The following is a 16,702-nucleotide window of genomic DNA, read 5'->3' as shown; positions in this document are numbered from 1 at the left end:
TCTGGATTGGCCAAACACGGGGAAGCAAGTTACAATCTTGATGAGCTAGTTACAAAATTCAATATAAGTCGTCACATCAACAATGGGTTCGAGATCGACCTCAAGTACAGGTTCTAAATTAAGCAACTGACATATGTGGAGAGCTAGTGTCACAATTGACATGTTTGTCCTGCACACCGCCCCCCATCCAGTGGGCAGCGGTGGATAGGTTACAATCACTCAGTTACTACCTACAGTTAGCAAACTGGGGATATTTGGCTAAAATTTCTGGTAGCAGATCATTTTGCGAGGATTGCAAAGCTATACAATATAAATTATAAATTATAAACTCAAATAACAAAATGATGTGACGAATTATATTGAATTTTGTAACTAGCTCATCAAGAATGTAACTTGCTTAGCTAAATGAATTGTGGGGTTTAGTCCCTGAGTCCATTATGTGCCTCTGTAACGCTTTCCACTACCGCCCACAAGATGGGTTTGGGGTGCATAATAAATGAACTAAACTAAAAAATAACAAAATATATAGTATAATCTCAGTGGTGCCGAACATCATTCACTGAGCAAAACATATAATTATTAGCTTAAATCTAATGTAATTATATTTTTTTATAATTTAGAATTAAACATTTTTCGCGGGATATTTTAAGATTGGCGGGTGATGGTTGAGGCGACGGCCGCCAGGTGTCAGGACGGTTTGTTGTGGGTGTAGAGCGCGCTGATTGGCTGCCGACGAAGGGTTCAAAGCGGGTCGTTGGTGCTGTGGGGAGATTTAAACTCGTGAATGTTTATTTACCTTCCACTCTGCCCATTACACCCTTGTTAGCGAGCCAAGCTGGCGGAGAAACATGGAAGATGATAATGAGTGCCTGAAAGACGTGATTCTGGAGGAGCTGACGCGGCTGGGGGTGCAGGAGAGCGAGAGAAAGGGCCACCAGAGTGCCAAGCTTCTGGGCATCTCTAACTCAGCTTCCAAGTCCAGCAAGAGTAAGGGCAAGGGTAAGCGTAGCCCCAAGATCTCTGGCTCTCGGAGCCCTCTCAAGCAGCCTGCAAAGGGCCGGGATGACCGCAAACATACCCCAAAGTCACCATTCTCCAGTGCCAAGCGCAAGGCTGAAATCCGAAGACAACAGAATAAAGAAAATAAGAGGAAGGTTGGTCTCAAAATTACATTTAAAGTAGTTGTGAACTACTTCATGTCGTCAGCTATATTAGCAGCTAATATTTAGTGTCAGTAGGTTCGTCATCTCGCAACATAGTCCCCGTGGTGCAGTGGTAAGACACTCGCTTGATGCTTTGTGAGTACTTTGGCCTGGATTTGTATCCTGGCCGGGGAGGATTGACTGGGCGTCAATTCTTAACCGACTGTTCACCCAGCACTGAATGGGTACCTGGTTGTTAAACGATTTGGAGGGTCGTATTCCAGGGAAAATTAGTATTAAGGACCTCTCCGAAGCCCTAATGCATATTAGTGGCTTTGCAAGAATATAAGAACCCCAATGTTATGTACTCTCAACCCAATGTATCTTGTATATAAATAAATATATAAATATATATAGTTTTATAAAAGTTGCTTTTTTCATCTCTTCTCGAGCTCTGAACCTGTAGAGACTGATCGACGGAGCTACTAACTCACTCTGAACAATGTTTATTTCACGTAGATACGGTAATAAATGTAAATGTTTTATATGCCTCAAGGAAGACAGAAATATAAACTTCATTTAAGTCCTTTAAAGCTCATGGACATATTTAAAGCTCATGTGAAGATACATGTGTTATAATTGCTTTCTGTGGCTTGTTGATCATGGCATACTGAAGCCTATGCATTGTCATATACAGTATACTGTATTGTGTCATCAACAGAGATATGCTAATAATGCCAAAAATATTGCTGTATGTGCCGTCAGAAAACAATGTAATCGTTATTGTAAGTGCTTACTGGCAATATATGTTATGGGAGAACAATGATATATCAGATTTAAAGAAAGTTTCCATAGGAACGCTCGCCCCATCTATTGGAGATGCAGGTTCTTGATGATCAATGTTTATTTTTACCATATACAAAAATAAAAATGTTTCATATGCCACCAGATAGACAGAACTATAAGTTACATAATAATTCATTAAAATGAAAATATCTAAAGTTAAAACGAAGAGTCATGGGTATATGTATATTTCTAAATGCTTCCTGTGTGTCTTCCACAATGGAGTTGGACGGTAGAGCAACGGTCTTGTATCATGTAGGTCGCCGTTCAATCCCCGACCGTCCAAGTGGTTGGGCACCATTCCTTCCCCCCGTCCCATCCCAAATCCTTATCCTGACCCCTTCCAAGTGCTATATAATCGTAATGGCTTGGCACTTCTCCTGATATTTCCGTTCCGTTCCCCAATGGAGTACCGAATCCTATACACACGTCGATATATTGTGTAATTAGCTGAGATTCTTTAATGAAGCTTATATTTATGTTGATCAGAAAGACAGAGCTCTATTTTTTATTGTAAATCTATCATAGGTTTATATCTTATTGGTGAGCAAAGATTTACATGTTTTAGAAGAAGGTTCCTTGAGTGATGCTCTTGCGATCTAGTGGAGTTGCGACCTCTTAAAGATCAATGTTAATTTTAACTAGATACAGTAATAAACATTGTTTTTTTATGTGCACCAAAAATACAGTAAATATATCCTACATTTTAAATCCTTTACCATAAAAAGTGAAGTGAAAGTGAAGATATAAAGTATAACCTCAATTCAATAAAATATATGGGGACCAACGCCAATTTGTTGCAGTGAGGAATTTGTTGCAACTGAAGATGCCGCTGGGATGCATTTCTCTTGATCTATGGACTAATTTTACTTAGCAAAATTTTAATCTCAACCTATTATAGGCAACTACCAAATGAGCATGTCTGAACAAAAATGTAACCACATCTGCCTTATTTCTCACATCCCCTAGCCTTAAAATGCATTTTTAAAAGGTATCAGGGCCATCCATACTTAGTTTATATGCTCATTAAAACATGAACAAACAATCTCTTATGTGTTCTTGGTTTTATAAGAGCACACAAGATTAGGGGGCCTCGTTAGGGGCCTCGTAGCCTGGTGGATAGCTCGCAGGATTCGTAATTCTGTGGCGCGGGTTCGATTCCCGCACGAGGCAGAAACAAATGGGCAAAGTTTCTTTCACCCTGAATGCCCCTGTTACCTAGCAGTAAATAGGTACCTGGGAGTTAGTCAGCTGTCACGGGCTGCTTCCTGGGGTGTGTGTGTGTGTGGTGTGGAAAAAAAAAAAAAGTAGTTAGTAAACAGTTGATTGACAGTTGAGAGGCGGGCCGAAAGAGCAAAGCTCAACCCCCGTAAAAACACAACTAGTAAACACAAGAGTTTGTGCTCTTTTTCTTGAATGGGCCTTCTGTAGTTCCCTGTATTATTATATTTAGAGGATTGGTTTACTTGGTAGATGTCATTACAATCATGCAGAGTTGTGAAAACCATATGAACAACATTGTTATGCATGCCATGTAATTATGACGGAATTTTGTACTATGATGGTGACTGCATTTACCTAGTAACATAACCATGAAATGGGTGAAGATAAACATTATTACATCCACTTAGGGTTATTATATCCTTATTTGCATCATAAGTGTAAAACCATAAGTGTAAATCATCATATGATAACTGCTATTTAAAGGTTAATAGTCATTCTCTGTAGCAGGTGTTTGGTCGTGAACTTGAACATGTTCCGTCAGTGTGTGTATACCTGTCAGATGGAATCCAGGTTACCGTACCAGAGTTCTTGGTGGATGTGTGTAACCTCGTTCGACGAAATATTACCACTGAAGGAATCTTCCGTAAAGCTGGATCATCTCAGAGGCAGAGCAATGTAAAGGTATTAAAATACTTATTTCATGTAATTATTATACTCTTCAGGAATTATTTATATGAAATCCGGAGCAAAATAAATGTGCTGTGGAAGTAATTATACCATACACACAGAAATCACAATAGCGTGATATATCAAATGAACAAATCCACAAGGGCCATGATAAGGGGTTCAAACCTACACATTGGATAGGTTCATACCTGTGCATAGGTTCGAACCCTCATCACAGCCCTTCTGGATTTGCAATTATATCAGTCTGGTAGTTTGGTTGCTCCCTAAGGTAAGGGAGCAACCAAACTCCACTGGATATGATCATTGACAGTGAGAGCAGGTAGACATTGTGCAACAACAGCAGGGATCTTCTCAAACCATCGCTACTACTAACTCATACTGATGCTATGAAGATGCTGAAGAAATACTATTTTTGCAACTGGATCTGTCTCTAGATGGTTCATTTATAATCCGAAGGCTCCTCGAAGCTGTTCCCAAGTACTGCAGGAATGGGCAGTAAAATGACTGCCCACTCCATAAGTGATAGGTAATTTTAGGTATAAGAATGGAAAAAACTATTTGTGTGCAAACATATAGTATCAGGATAGACATTGGAAACAACTGTAAATTGAATAACATCATCAGTATTTGAGAACTGTGACAAGAGTATTGTCACTGAATGACTTTAAGGTACATTATTTCATAAGGCTAATTTGAGATTGTACTCCTAAAGTATTTTATATGAATGCTATGTTATTCTTGCAGAAATTTTTGAATGGGGTGAGAATAGCTTGAGCTACCTCATCCCTTTGTGTGTATTTTACAATAAACTTATTTCAATTTCTTGCAGAAACTAATAGACAGTGGGAGCAGCCTTTCGAACAGTGTTCATGTGATAGATGCGGCGTGCCTGCTGAAGCAGTTCTTGCGGTCTCTACCTGACCCGCTTTTATCATCTGACGTCCACTCCAAGATTGTCAAGTTAGTTGTGCACAAACACTGAATGTTGTATGATGTGTGTGTGTCTTGTCTCCTTTGCTATCTCGTTGTCATATTTCCTGTATGTGAGTTTAAAACTAGGAAAATAGGCATGGATGACTTGTTACCCTGCTTTTCAAGTATGGTGTAGGCTGTATTGCTTCTTAAGTGTGCTGTATTTATTTTCAAGTACTGTATGTTGTATTATGTACTGTATTATTGTAAAATAATTTTTATTTTTGTATTTATGTATTATCTAATACATAATAGTATAGAAATAAATGATAGTATAAAAATTAATGATAGATTAAACAAAATATATAATTTGATAAAATTTGATAATGTATAATTAATACTGTAGTCAAAACATTAAATCTAGCTATCTAAGAGCCTCGGGTATTGCTAGTTACAAGGCTCTGCCCTCAAAAGAGTGAACAGTATTAACAAAGGCTACAAGTGGTAGTGGCTTTGACTAGTTTTCTAAGCAGGTATTTGTATAGTCATTTGCTATAGTAACATCAGTCTACCTTGAGGTTACTTTAAGGTGGTTTCGGGGCTTAGCGTCCCCGCGGCCCGGTCGTCAACCAGGCCGCCGCCTCTAAAGATAATACTTGAAATAAGAAAATGGAATACAGTTTTATATATGTTCTTATACAATACATTATCTCATGACAAATACCCATTTCTAATTTAGTTTTCAGGATTTCTGTATTCTTTCTATTTCCTTTGCAGATGTATGGATCTGGTACAGGAAGCAAGAATTGCGGCTATTGTATTATGTACATTGTTACTGCCCCGAGCACATAGATATACACTAGTGTACCTGATGGATGTAAGTTTATACTATGTTCTTGGAGAAAAATTTTGTAACATTACAATTTTTTTTATACGCATTCTTGACAAGTTGGAGGCAATGTCGTTAGCTAAGGAGATGTGGGTTATTGTATGGAGTTTGGATAGGGAGATGTGAAATATTGTATGGTGTTTGGATAAGGCATTTGTTTGGTCAGAACCCTAGAGGACTATATGCGCATAGCGTGGAAATTGCTGCAAATATTGCATAATCCACTTAATAAAGCAGCATGGAATAGTAGCAGCGTGGTACTGTAGAACAATAGCAGCTATATTTAATCTACGGTGTCTGTTTTGACAGAGAGATGTGAAATATTGTATGGTGTCTTGATATGGAGATGTGCATTATTGTATGGTGGACTAGGATGATTAATATAATGGGGACTGCAGGTGGACTAGGATGATGAATATAATGGGAACACTGCAGGTGGACTAGGAGGATCAGTATAATAAGGACACTGCAAGTGGACTAGGATGAGTGAGTGTGGTGCGAGGAATAAATGGACGAGCAGTGAATGTGAGTGAATGTGTTTGCATATGTATGTGCACGTGTGTATGTGTATAAAAGAAGTATACAATCTGTAATATTAATACTATGAATAATTTTAGTTTTTTTCAGATGTGGTAGCAGCAAGTGGAAGCAACCTGATGGATGCTCGAAACTTGGCAATAGTGCTGGCACCTAATCTCTTGCCAACAACATTCACTCCTCCGGCCTCTAGCTGGAAATCATCTGGCCATTCCTTGCCATCTGAGGATGTAATGTTGGCTACCAACATTGAGATTTTGCAGGTATGAATAGTCATGAATGTTCGGCTGGGACCAGATTCACGAAGCAGTTACACAAGCACTTGCAAACCTGTACATCTTTTCTCAATCTTTGGCGGCTTTGTTTACAATTATTAAACAGTTAATGAGCTCCGAAGCACCAGGAGGCTGTTTATAACAATAACAACAGTTGATTAGCAAGTTTTCATTCTTGTAAACTGTTTAATAAATGTAACCAAAGCTATGAAAGATTGAGGAAAGATGTACACGTTCGTAAGTACTTATGTAACTGCTTCGTGAATCTGGCCCCCTGCTTCTTTAGCATTAATATGATGCATATGGTTCATTACTGTGTTGGAGATCTATTGCTTAGAGAGACTGAAAGTTTTCCTGTTGCTCTAGAGACTGGATGATGGCCTCATATGTCTGGCTGTAGTCATGTTTATATCTGAACTAAGCCACTCAGTTACTCACTTGGTCAATATCCTGCTCTTGCCAAGGACAGCACCAGTAGTAGTAAATACAAAAAAGCACGAAGCCATTATGACTATATAGCACTTGGAAGGGGTCAGAATAAGGATTTGGAATGGGACAGGGAGAAGGAATGATGTCCAACCACTTGGGTGGGCGGGGATTGAACGCCAACCTGCATGAAGCGAGACCGTCGCTCCACCGTTCAGCCCAAGTGGTTGGGTGAGGACAGCACCCAACAACAGCCAGGAATCATGAGAATCTTTGCAAATGCCCCAGCCAAGCCTGGGGCTTGGTGTAGTGAGACACTACAGTGAGACACTTGAGATGGCTTTATCCTACCTGAAATGACCTATGGAAGGTTTGACCTTGGGATAGGTGTGGAAAGGGAATACAATTTAAAGCACAATTATGCTTTAAATTGGGATTAGTTTAAATAGAAATTTAAAGAATTACCATATACAGTATGGAGTTTGTGTATTAATTAAACCCTTTTCTGCCCACAGTTGTTGATTGAGAGTGCTTCATTGGTGGGTCGCATGCCTAGCAATGTTGCTCTGGCTATTGAACACCGAGAAAAAAGTCAGTCGACTGAAAATCTTTTGGCGCCCCAGTCACATTCTGCATCCAGAAAGAAACGTCGAAGTGCTTCAATACATAGTCAGTAATCAAAGAGCAGAGACGTGTAGTTTTGTTTTATATATTTATGTTAAATGCAGGACAAAGATAATTGAAATTTGTATCACATAGTTTCTTCACCTCTTTAGGCTGGCCAGATTATGGTCCTAGCACCATGGTAGGCACTCATGAGTCTAACAGTCTTGGATGCTTCCAGGATGTAGAATTGGGGAGCTACCCTGTTGGGGCCTTCCTGGAAAAAGTACAGACAAGATGACCAAATCACACGCCAGAAGATGAAAAGTTGACATTTCAGTCCGTCCTGGACCATTATCAGGTCGATTGTGGTCCGGGTCAAGTCAAGACAATCGATTTGATGATGGTCCTGGACGGACCGAAACATCGTCGTCTCTTCATCTTCTGGTGTGTGGTTTGGTCGTCATATCTTCAGTCATGTTATTATGACTAATCTTTTACATACGAACAGGATGCTAAATGGCTTCTTGACCTAAAACATAAGAGCTATATATATATATATATATATATATATATGTATGTATGTATGTATGTGTGTGTGTGTGTATGTATGTATGTATGTATGTATGTGTGTGTGTGTGTATGTATGTATGTATGTATGTATGTACTGTATGTACTGTATGTACATACTGTAATCACATTTATATCTTCATTTCCATAAATACAGGGCTGATGACAGGATTACGGCGTGTAGTTGGGCATACAAGGCCAGACTCGACCTCCCCTCTCCATACTGCTGGGAGTATTGAGAGACTTGATACCTTACACTTACATCCAGGTGTAGCGCTCTCCCCAATGCCAGGAAGTGAACCATCTCCACGAAAACGCAAATCGGCCGATGCGTTTGCTCTCTCCCTTGAATCAGTGAGGTGAGTTGGCTTTTTTTCTTTTTTTTTGCTTATTAACTTTTTGGTGATGGTTAAGTAATACAATTTGTGCTTTGTTAAAGCTGGTGATTTTTATGAACATGAACATTTTGAGATTTCCTTGAATGGTTCATGTATAATGCTTTGAAATTGTATAGTAATAAAGCAAAGAAATGGAGAACAAGGTAATATAGAGAGCAGGACCTGATATTATGTTCTTCATTTGTAAGCTTTATCATTATATACTGATGTTACTCTAAGTTTGTAATATCACTCTAAATAGTTATATGAAGAGTGGCATGTCCTATGCATGTGGAGCAAGTGTAGCCGTGCAGACCATGAGTCACAATAACATGGCTGAAGATTTGATGACCAAACCACACATCGGGAAGTGAAGAAACGATGGCGTTTCAGTCTGTTCTGGTCGGTTATCGAGCCTGATAATGGTCCAGGGCAGACTGAAACAACGTCGTTGCTTTACTTTTGGATGTGTGGTTTGGTCATTAAGTGTAGCAGTTTGGTGAGTAGCATGTTGTGTTACAGGGACCAAGCTGTTGAAACCAACCCTCTGTTTACACCTCCAACTAGCAAGAGAGCCAAAGTTGACATTCAAGTGGGCACTGTTGCTACCTCTGCTACTACTGCTGTGGATGCTGCACCTTCTGTTTCTGCTAGCCTTCCTCTTCCTGTTTGCTCAACTCCTTCACTCAATGTGAGTATGCATTGTGTGTTATTGTGGCTGCGTGTTTAACCCTACAATAGTACCCTTGGGGGTTCAAACTTCGTTACTACCCTGGGGTGATACCTTACCCCAGCATAAAAATTTTAAATCACTTTGTAATTGCTTGTGCAATTTAACACAGATTTATATTGATATTCTACAATCTTGTGATTCTCTGCATTCATTTTGTGAAGGTGAAGGAAAGACCGAATGTTTATGTGTAACTGTATTAAAAAATTTTCAAATGTATCCTACAGCCTTTCTCTAGGTACTGTGTACAATGTTCTAGATCAGTTGTATACAGTAAACCAATTATTTGGTTTTTAATACACTTATATATTGGGTCTTCACCTTCATTCAATCATTACAATATTGTAGTAAGTTTGTCCAATCATTTTGTCATGGGTGAATTGAATCTGATGCAGTACAGTAATTTTATAGTTTGTCTCTTTGGTACAGTAATACAGTTTTTGACAGTTATTCATTAATATGAAGAAAATAGACTGTAATGGTTATTCTGCAGGTACATCATAACATACAAAATAATTTAATAGTTACCTTTAATGTTACTTCAATGATTCTTGTAGGGATGACTGTACACGTAAAGAGGAAGACAATGTTAACCAAACCACACGAAGAGACGACGGCATTTTGGTCCATCCTGGACCATTATCAAGTCGATTGTCGAACAATCGAGTTGAATAAATGGCTTGTCGTCTCATCCATTTTTAGTGTGTGGTTTGGTCAACATTTCTTTCGCCTTGTTAATGTGACACATCATTATCTGCATGAGGAAGACAATGATTTTGTATCTCAGATAAGCTGAGTTAGTATTTGCAGGAACTTTGGTGCTTACTCCATTCTGTGTCGTATTAGAAAGATCAGGAATATTATGGTTGTCAACTTTGAAACTGAACATTGAAATCTTATTTTGGGGTGGTTAAATTCCCCTGGGTACTAATGTAGGGTTAATATTATCTCAGTCACAGGTAATGTTTGTCAAACTTAAATTATTTGACTAAATACTTACATGACATTACTTTGACCAATGTATTCATATAAATTAATTAATTTGTTCTAAGTTTATTAGTATCTTTACTATTTTCAAAATAATGAGTAGTAATACTCCTGTGCTTTGGGTTTTCTTGTTGAAAATAATCTTTAGTCCCAATCTTTACTAGAATCTTATTGTTGGATCCTCTGTACAAATCTTGATTAACCTTATTAATCTGTTTATTTAGTGTACAGTGGACCTCCAAATCTGGACCCGGATTCATAAGGCAGTTACGCAAGTACTTACGAACGTGTACATCTTTCCTCAATCTTTGACGGCTTTGGTTACATTTATTAAACAGTTTACAAGCATAAAAACTTGCCAATTAACTGTTGTTATTGTTATAAACAGCCTCCTGGTGCTTCGGAGCTCATTAACTGTTTAATAATTGTAAACAAAGCCGCCAAAGATTGAGAAAAGATGTACAGGTTTGTAAGTGCTTGCATAACTGCTTCGTGAATCTTGCCCCTGGATCATATCATTCCTGACCTGATGTGTATTTGAGTAAAATCTGATTTTCTGGAGCATTGCATTTTCTTGGCTATCTATTGTCAATCATATAAAACTGAATAAAAAAATAAAACCATTGAATTTTGTTTAAAATGTGCTCAATAACTTTTCCCTGTACCAACAGTTTACCGTAATTTTGCATTAATCTGTGAAAAATGATTAAAATTGAGATTAAGAGACATATTTGAGCTACTGTGTGATTCGTATCCTAATTTTTAACGTGCACTATGGATAAATTTCACCGAGCGAAATTTGACTTTCGTCTTATCATGTGATGGACAGTTACTAAGAAAACCAACCTGACTATAAAGGTATTTTACCCCCATTCAAGTTATTTATCAGGATCCATCCCTTAGAGCTTATTTTTCAAAGTTGGACCTGACCTAAACTCTGACTTCCATTGAACAAAAAATGCACAAGTTTATAAAATATTTGAAAAATATCTGATTATATACTCCATATAATAATCGGAATTTGATAGCAGGGCCCTGTCAGGAATCCTGATTTAATCCCAACAAATTCTAAATTTGGAGGGGAAGATCCAGTGGCCAAATCTGATCCATTGCTTAAATTTAGCCATTAAGAGCCTAAGAGTAAAGGCAACTGCAGGAGAACTATTGGCCCACACTAGGCACTGCCTACTTATGTTGACCAGACCGCACACTAGAAGGTGAAGGAAAGAAGACGACGAAGTTTTGGTCCGTCCTGGACCATTCTCAAGTCGATTGTCCAGGACGGACCGAAACGTCGTCGTCCCTTCACCTTCTAGTGTGTGGTCTGGTCAACATTCTTCAGCCACGTTATTGTGACTCATCGCCTGCAGTGCCTACTTAGATACCAATAAACTCATTCATATATATGTCTAACCTTCATTTGAAACAGTTGGTCCTATGTCTATTATCTTACCCAGTAATTGGTTCCATATTCCTGTTTCAAAGTTTGTATTTAATCAGGTATTTCCTAACTCTGAACTTACCCAATTTAAGAACATGAGAATAAAGGAAGTTGCAGCAGGCCTATTGGCCAATATGAGACGGTTCCCATTTATATCCACATATACATTCATATCCCTTGGTCAATTCATTTTTTATATTTTTTATATACAGGTACTGTATATATATATATAATTTTTTTTTTAAGTTTTACTGTTTCAGCTAATAAAACAGTGATAAATTTCAGTGTTCACTTATCATTAGCACATCAACTTGTATATTTGAACACATCCATACCTGTTTAGAAGTTGTGAAATTGATGTGTAAAGTTCATGTTAAAATAAAACCGATACAAATCATTAGTACATTACAAATTAAATTTTCTGCTGTATAATCTAACAAAAGACGTGTTGGAAATCTAATCAGTTGCTGGCAATTTTATTTTTGTTTGTTTACTTTTTCAGAAGAAGCAGAACCTTAAGATGGGTCAGCCCTGTGCCATTCGAGAGATCACGGGCTCACAGAACGTACTCTCCCAACAGTCTGGCCAATACTCCCTCGTGGGCAACTCCAGTCAGTCTCTCAAGAGGTCCACTTCCGTTAAAATCGGAACGTTCCCCAAATCCCCGAGTACTAACCTACACACAATCCACCCTGGTTTAGAGAGGAAGAGCTTTGGTCAAGTTGATCCTCTACGAATTGGAACAATGGGACACAAAAAGAATGCCCTGTCACAGGTTGTTCGAATGATGTCACCAGTTACGAGGCCAGTAATAAAACGAAGAAGCTGCGATATTCCACTGAGGAGCAGTGCCAAGAGAGCTAACTGTTCTGAAGAACCCATTCGAGTTACACGTAGGAACAGCAGCAATGGATGGAGAATTAATTTTAATGAACCAGATGGTGCAGATGGGGCTACCTTGGGATCACGTGGGGTACCCGATGGAGCCGAGTGCACTCTTCGTGGCCAGTTAGTTCCAAACCCTGTGGTCAGTAATTCCATAGAATCACTAGAGCAGCAGTATGATGATATAAAGTCTGTTCTGAAAACTATGGAAGATGAATTTGATAAGAGTAATGTTCAACAGATGAAAGAAGTATTTTTTCCAAATAGTTCCTCAACATCTGCACAAAATATGAGTTACTCTGAAATGATTCAGAGTGCTTATGAGCGTATGAAAGTAGAAACAAAGGAGCTTGGCATCAGTCCTTCAGACAGCTTGTCAAAAAGGTTGGGAAAGGAGCTCAAGATTCGCAAGAGAAAAAGTGAGGAACACCGAGTGATAAGATCACCAAGCGAGCGAAAAATTGGCACCATCAGACGCCGATCAAGAGAGTTAGTGCAGAATGCTGCTAAAAGTAGTGTTAATTTGGACGATACACCTGCAAGTAAATTACTTCAAACACCAAAGATGAAAGGTTCATTACTGCAAACTCCGATAAATGCCTCCTTACGAAGAGGTAGACCAAATTCTGTGAAGTCAGGACTTCCATATGTGGTGCGCTCCTCTGCAAATGTTATTTCCAACTCCCCAATAACTTTTGAAGAAACACCCAAAAGTCGCAAGGTGATAGTTAACAAGCGGAATGATGGCTCTAGTAATATAAGAAAAATTTATAATGATGGTACTGGTGAGCAACCGTCACTAAACGTGAACGTGTCTGATACGAGTGGTAATGGAAGCTTAATTGGCAGTTTCCTTGATAACCTTCCTGGGCCAATGACACGTAGGAGGTCCAGTCTTTTATCGCTGGTAACTGCTGTTCCGGTGTTAAAGTTTTCTTCAACAGAAACATCATTAAATGATGACTATCAAATGGGTAATGGTAATAGTTCTTTAAATATGTATAATACCTCAGATATAAATATGGAAATTGACGAACAGGTACACACTGAAGAAAACTTAGAAACCCAAAAAAGTCAATCGGCAATGTCGGTCCTTGCTGGAGAAGAGCAGTGGATGACTGCTACTGAATTTGTCAACTGTGTAGGGGATCAAGAGAGCTTAAGAGAAGAGGAGAGTATTGGAAGACCTTCACTTGCAGCACTGATAAAACAGAAAAAAGTAACTGCCAATGTACAGCTCTTCAACAACTTAAATATAGGGAGTCCTCACCAGCGACGTCAGTCACGACGGCTTCGCAGCACTCCTCTTCAGCTTCCTCCTGAACATTCGTCGTCTTCGGAGCACATTGTAACTAGGTTAAATTACTCAAAAAGTATGTCTCACCGCTCCACCATGACGCCACGGGAACTGTTGAAGGCTAGGCAGAAATCATTCCAATTTGATAGAGCTCCTCATAATCTTGCCAGAATTGCTGTAGTGTCACCACTAAAAGAAAGTACTTGGATCAATATTCAGCAAGAACATTCTCATGAAACCCCAAAGGCTTACAGAGGAGAAGCCACATTTCCTAATACGCTATTGAGAAAAGATGATTCGAGATTTAAAGCTCCAGAGAGTCCCATTACTTTTGTTACTCATAATAAAAATGCCCTTGGGACCTCTCAATTGGCTGTAACGGAAACTTCAGTCAATCCACCAAAGCTTCCTCCTCGTTCCTCTGTAAAGCCTTCACCCATTAGGGTTCAATATAGATAATACCAATATTTTTGTTAATTGGTGATCTTCCATTTGTTGCATTTCCAGAATTTATTTAAAGTGTCAACATTACTTTAGAAAATTCTTGAGGGTTGTGTATTACAAACTTTACTTTCTTTTTATTCATATATTTCTGTACTCTTTGAAACATCAATACAGCTAATTGCAAATCTAAGTACATTGTATTTTATTTCACAAGCATATTCCATTGACATCTTTGATTATTTGGAAAAACATCTGTACTGTAACTATCATAATCTGTCCCAGGGATCACATCACTTTCCTATTTTTGTACTAATTTCCCTTTCTGCATGATCCCAAGTTTGCACAATACCAATCCTGAATATTTTAATTTCTTGACTGCTTCAAATACTTGAACAAATTATTTTGATATTGCTCTGCATGGTTGCACATATATTCTGCAGTGAAGGTAAAAGAATTCCCACACTTGGCATTCTAATATCTACTCCCTGTGCCCTTAATATCTTGTATCGTAAATATTTTTAGCTTGAACAAGCCTTAACAATTCCTAGTGTCTCTCCAAGCTTGGTGCCTTCAGTTGATATTTACTTACTTGTGCTCTCATTACTGAATCACCAAAAAGGTCAGGATCAGCAGGGACTGTGCCTCTCCATCTTGCTCCAGAAATTTTCCTGTCCTTCCCACTCTTGCTTCCATTCCTGAGATATCTGATAGCTTTGCCCATATACAACTTAAAAAGACTTGATTGAATGATAATATTCCTTTCCCAACTTTTATTTCAAAGGTTGGTCTTCCATTACTTTGATAATTACTTAGTCTTCCATTACATTTGATGCATATTTCAGCTCTTAAAACATTTTATTACAGCTAATAACTATCCTTTTACTTGAGACATAAACCCTCTCATAATGCATTTGAGTTCATTCTTTCATGTACTTTGTCCTAGATCCATTAATGCTACAGTTTTTCTTTGAAACATATTGTTTTCACTAGTCTTAACAAAACAATATCCTATATATATGCATCCTTAACTATTCCTAAAGGCTTGCTAATTATTTATTCCACAATCTGTTAATTTCCTCACCACTATTACTACTTATCCACACATTTTTCCCTGATAATTCAGCACTGTGTTTGGTATGTTAATCTATAATTTATGTATAAGTTTTACCATTGTTCAGCCATTTTCTATTTTCCAAGCATACTCTCAAATGTCGGCCAATCTCTATATAATCATAACACCCCTGCATTTTATCGTGCTACTCATGGGGTTCTCACCAATGATTTGTCCAGTAACTGAACTGTGGTTTATGACATTGATCACTTTACTAGATGTGCGAAAAACACTGAACTGTTTTACATGTTTATATTTTGGCTTGGTTCAGCTTCTGGTGTTAGCTAGGATCCATGTTTACACACACACACACACACACTCACTCACTCACTTATGCACACACACACACTCACACATGCTCGTGCAGACTCCATACACAGTTTCAAATGTTGATATGATAGAGCCCAGTAGGCTCAGGAATCTGTACACCAGTTGATTGACAGTTGAGAGGCGGGACCAAAGAGCTAGCGCTCAACCTCCACAAACACAACTAGGCGAGATTATACACACACGCGCACACACACGATACACGCATGCATACATAATATTGTATATATATTATATGAACGAGGTTGATGACCATTTCAAGATGACACTTGAATTGGCTTAAATGCATTTATATTCCGGTAAGTGTTATTATTTTGTATTTTAAGTCATTACTGTACATCACATTGTTGAATTGATAAGATTTGTTTTACTGTGAGCTTACATTTCATTATTTTAAGATAGTGCCATACAGAAAAACCTGTACATTATCAATATTAATTAAAATAAAACTTTTGCATAAAATATTGACACTTTTCATCTCACTTTATAAACAATAAATAAAGGTTATAAAACTAATCTCATTATTTGTTGCACATTAAATGTTTGAGTACTGTCCTTAACAAACTCGCATGAGTATAATGCTAACACATTCACATCTTGGCTGATACGCATTTAGAACCCTTTAAATATCCTGTGACATGGATAGTACTAAATAGTCTGTCTGGCCTAGTGCCTTCTTTTAATATAATTATTTACGCCAATACTAAATAACCTTCAGGTGCCACAACTTTGCCAGTGGCCTAAATCTCTAAATCCTAAATCTTTCTCATGTGTCTGCTCTGTTTCCTCATAAAAAAATGATATAGATAATTATCAAAATGAAGTGCTCGAATTAAATTGTTTATATTTAATTTTTGAAATATACGTTATTTAAATTTTTTCAAGATTAAGTGAATATAAAGTACCGCATGAGTATCAAATGCCATGAAGAGGTTAGTGAGGCATATAAAATGGATTGGAAAGAGGCTTGACCCGCCTAACACGACGTTTAACAC

General features: G+C 38.0%; 1 protein-coding gene across 2 annotated transcripts; it reads left to right on the top strand.

The window, feature by feature from the left end:
- The first annotated feature begins 704 nt into the window (after window positions 1-704).
- Window positions 705-16,169, top strand: LOC123749809 (uncharacterized). Of its 2 annotated transcripts, none has more exons than XM_045731941.2 (9): window positions 705-1,154; window positions 3,717-3,890; window positions 4,726-4,856; window positions 5,586-5,685; window positions 6,315-6,497; window positions 7,451-7,604; window positions 8,266-8,467; window positions 9,008-9,176; window positions 12,146-16,169. In XM_045731941.2, exons 1-9 carry the CDS (start codon window positions 849-851, stop codon window positions 14,282-14,284), a joined length of 3,558 nt encoding a protein of 1,185 aa, XP_045587897.2. In that variant the 5' UTR covers window positions 705-848; the 3' UTR covers window positions 14,285-16,169. The 2 variants fall into 2 exon arrangements, with proteins under 2 accessions (XP_045587897.2, XP_045587888.2); XM_045731932.2 differs by having other exon boundaries at window positions 3,714-3,890.
- The last annotated feature ends 533 nt before the right edge of the window (window positions 16,170-16,702 follow it).

The sequence above is a fragment of the Procambarus clarkii genome, chromosome 4 (genome assembly GCF_040958095.1).
Source record: "Procambarus clarkii isolate CNS0578487 chromosome 4, FALCON_Pclarkii_2.0, whole genome shotgun sequence".
Taxonomy (NCBI): Eukaryota; Metazoa; Arthropoda; class Malacostraca; order Decapoda; family Cambaridae; genus Procambarus; species Procambarus clarkii.
Note: the sequence above shows the minus strand (reverse complement) of the source record. Positions and strands in the feature narration are given on the sequence as shown.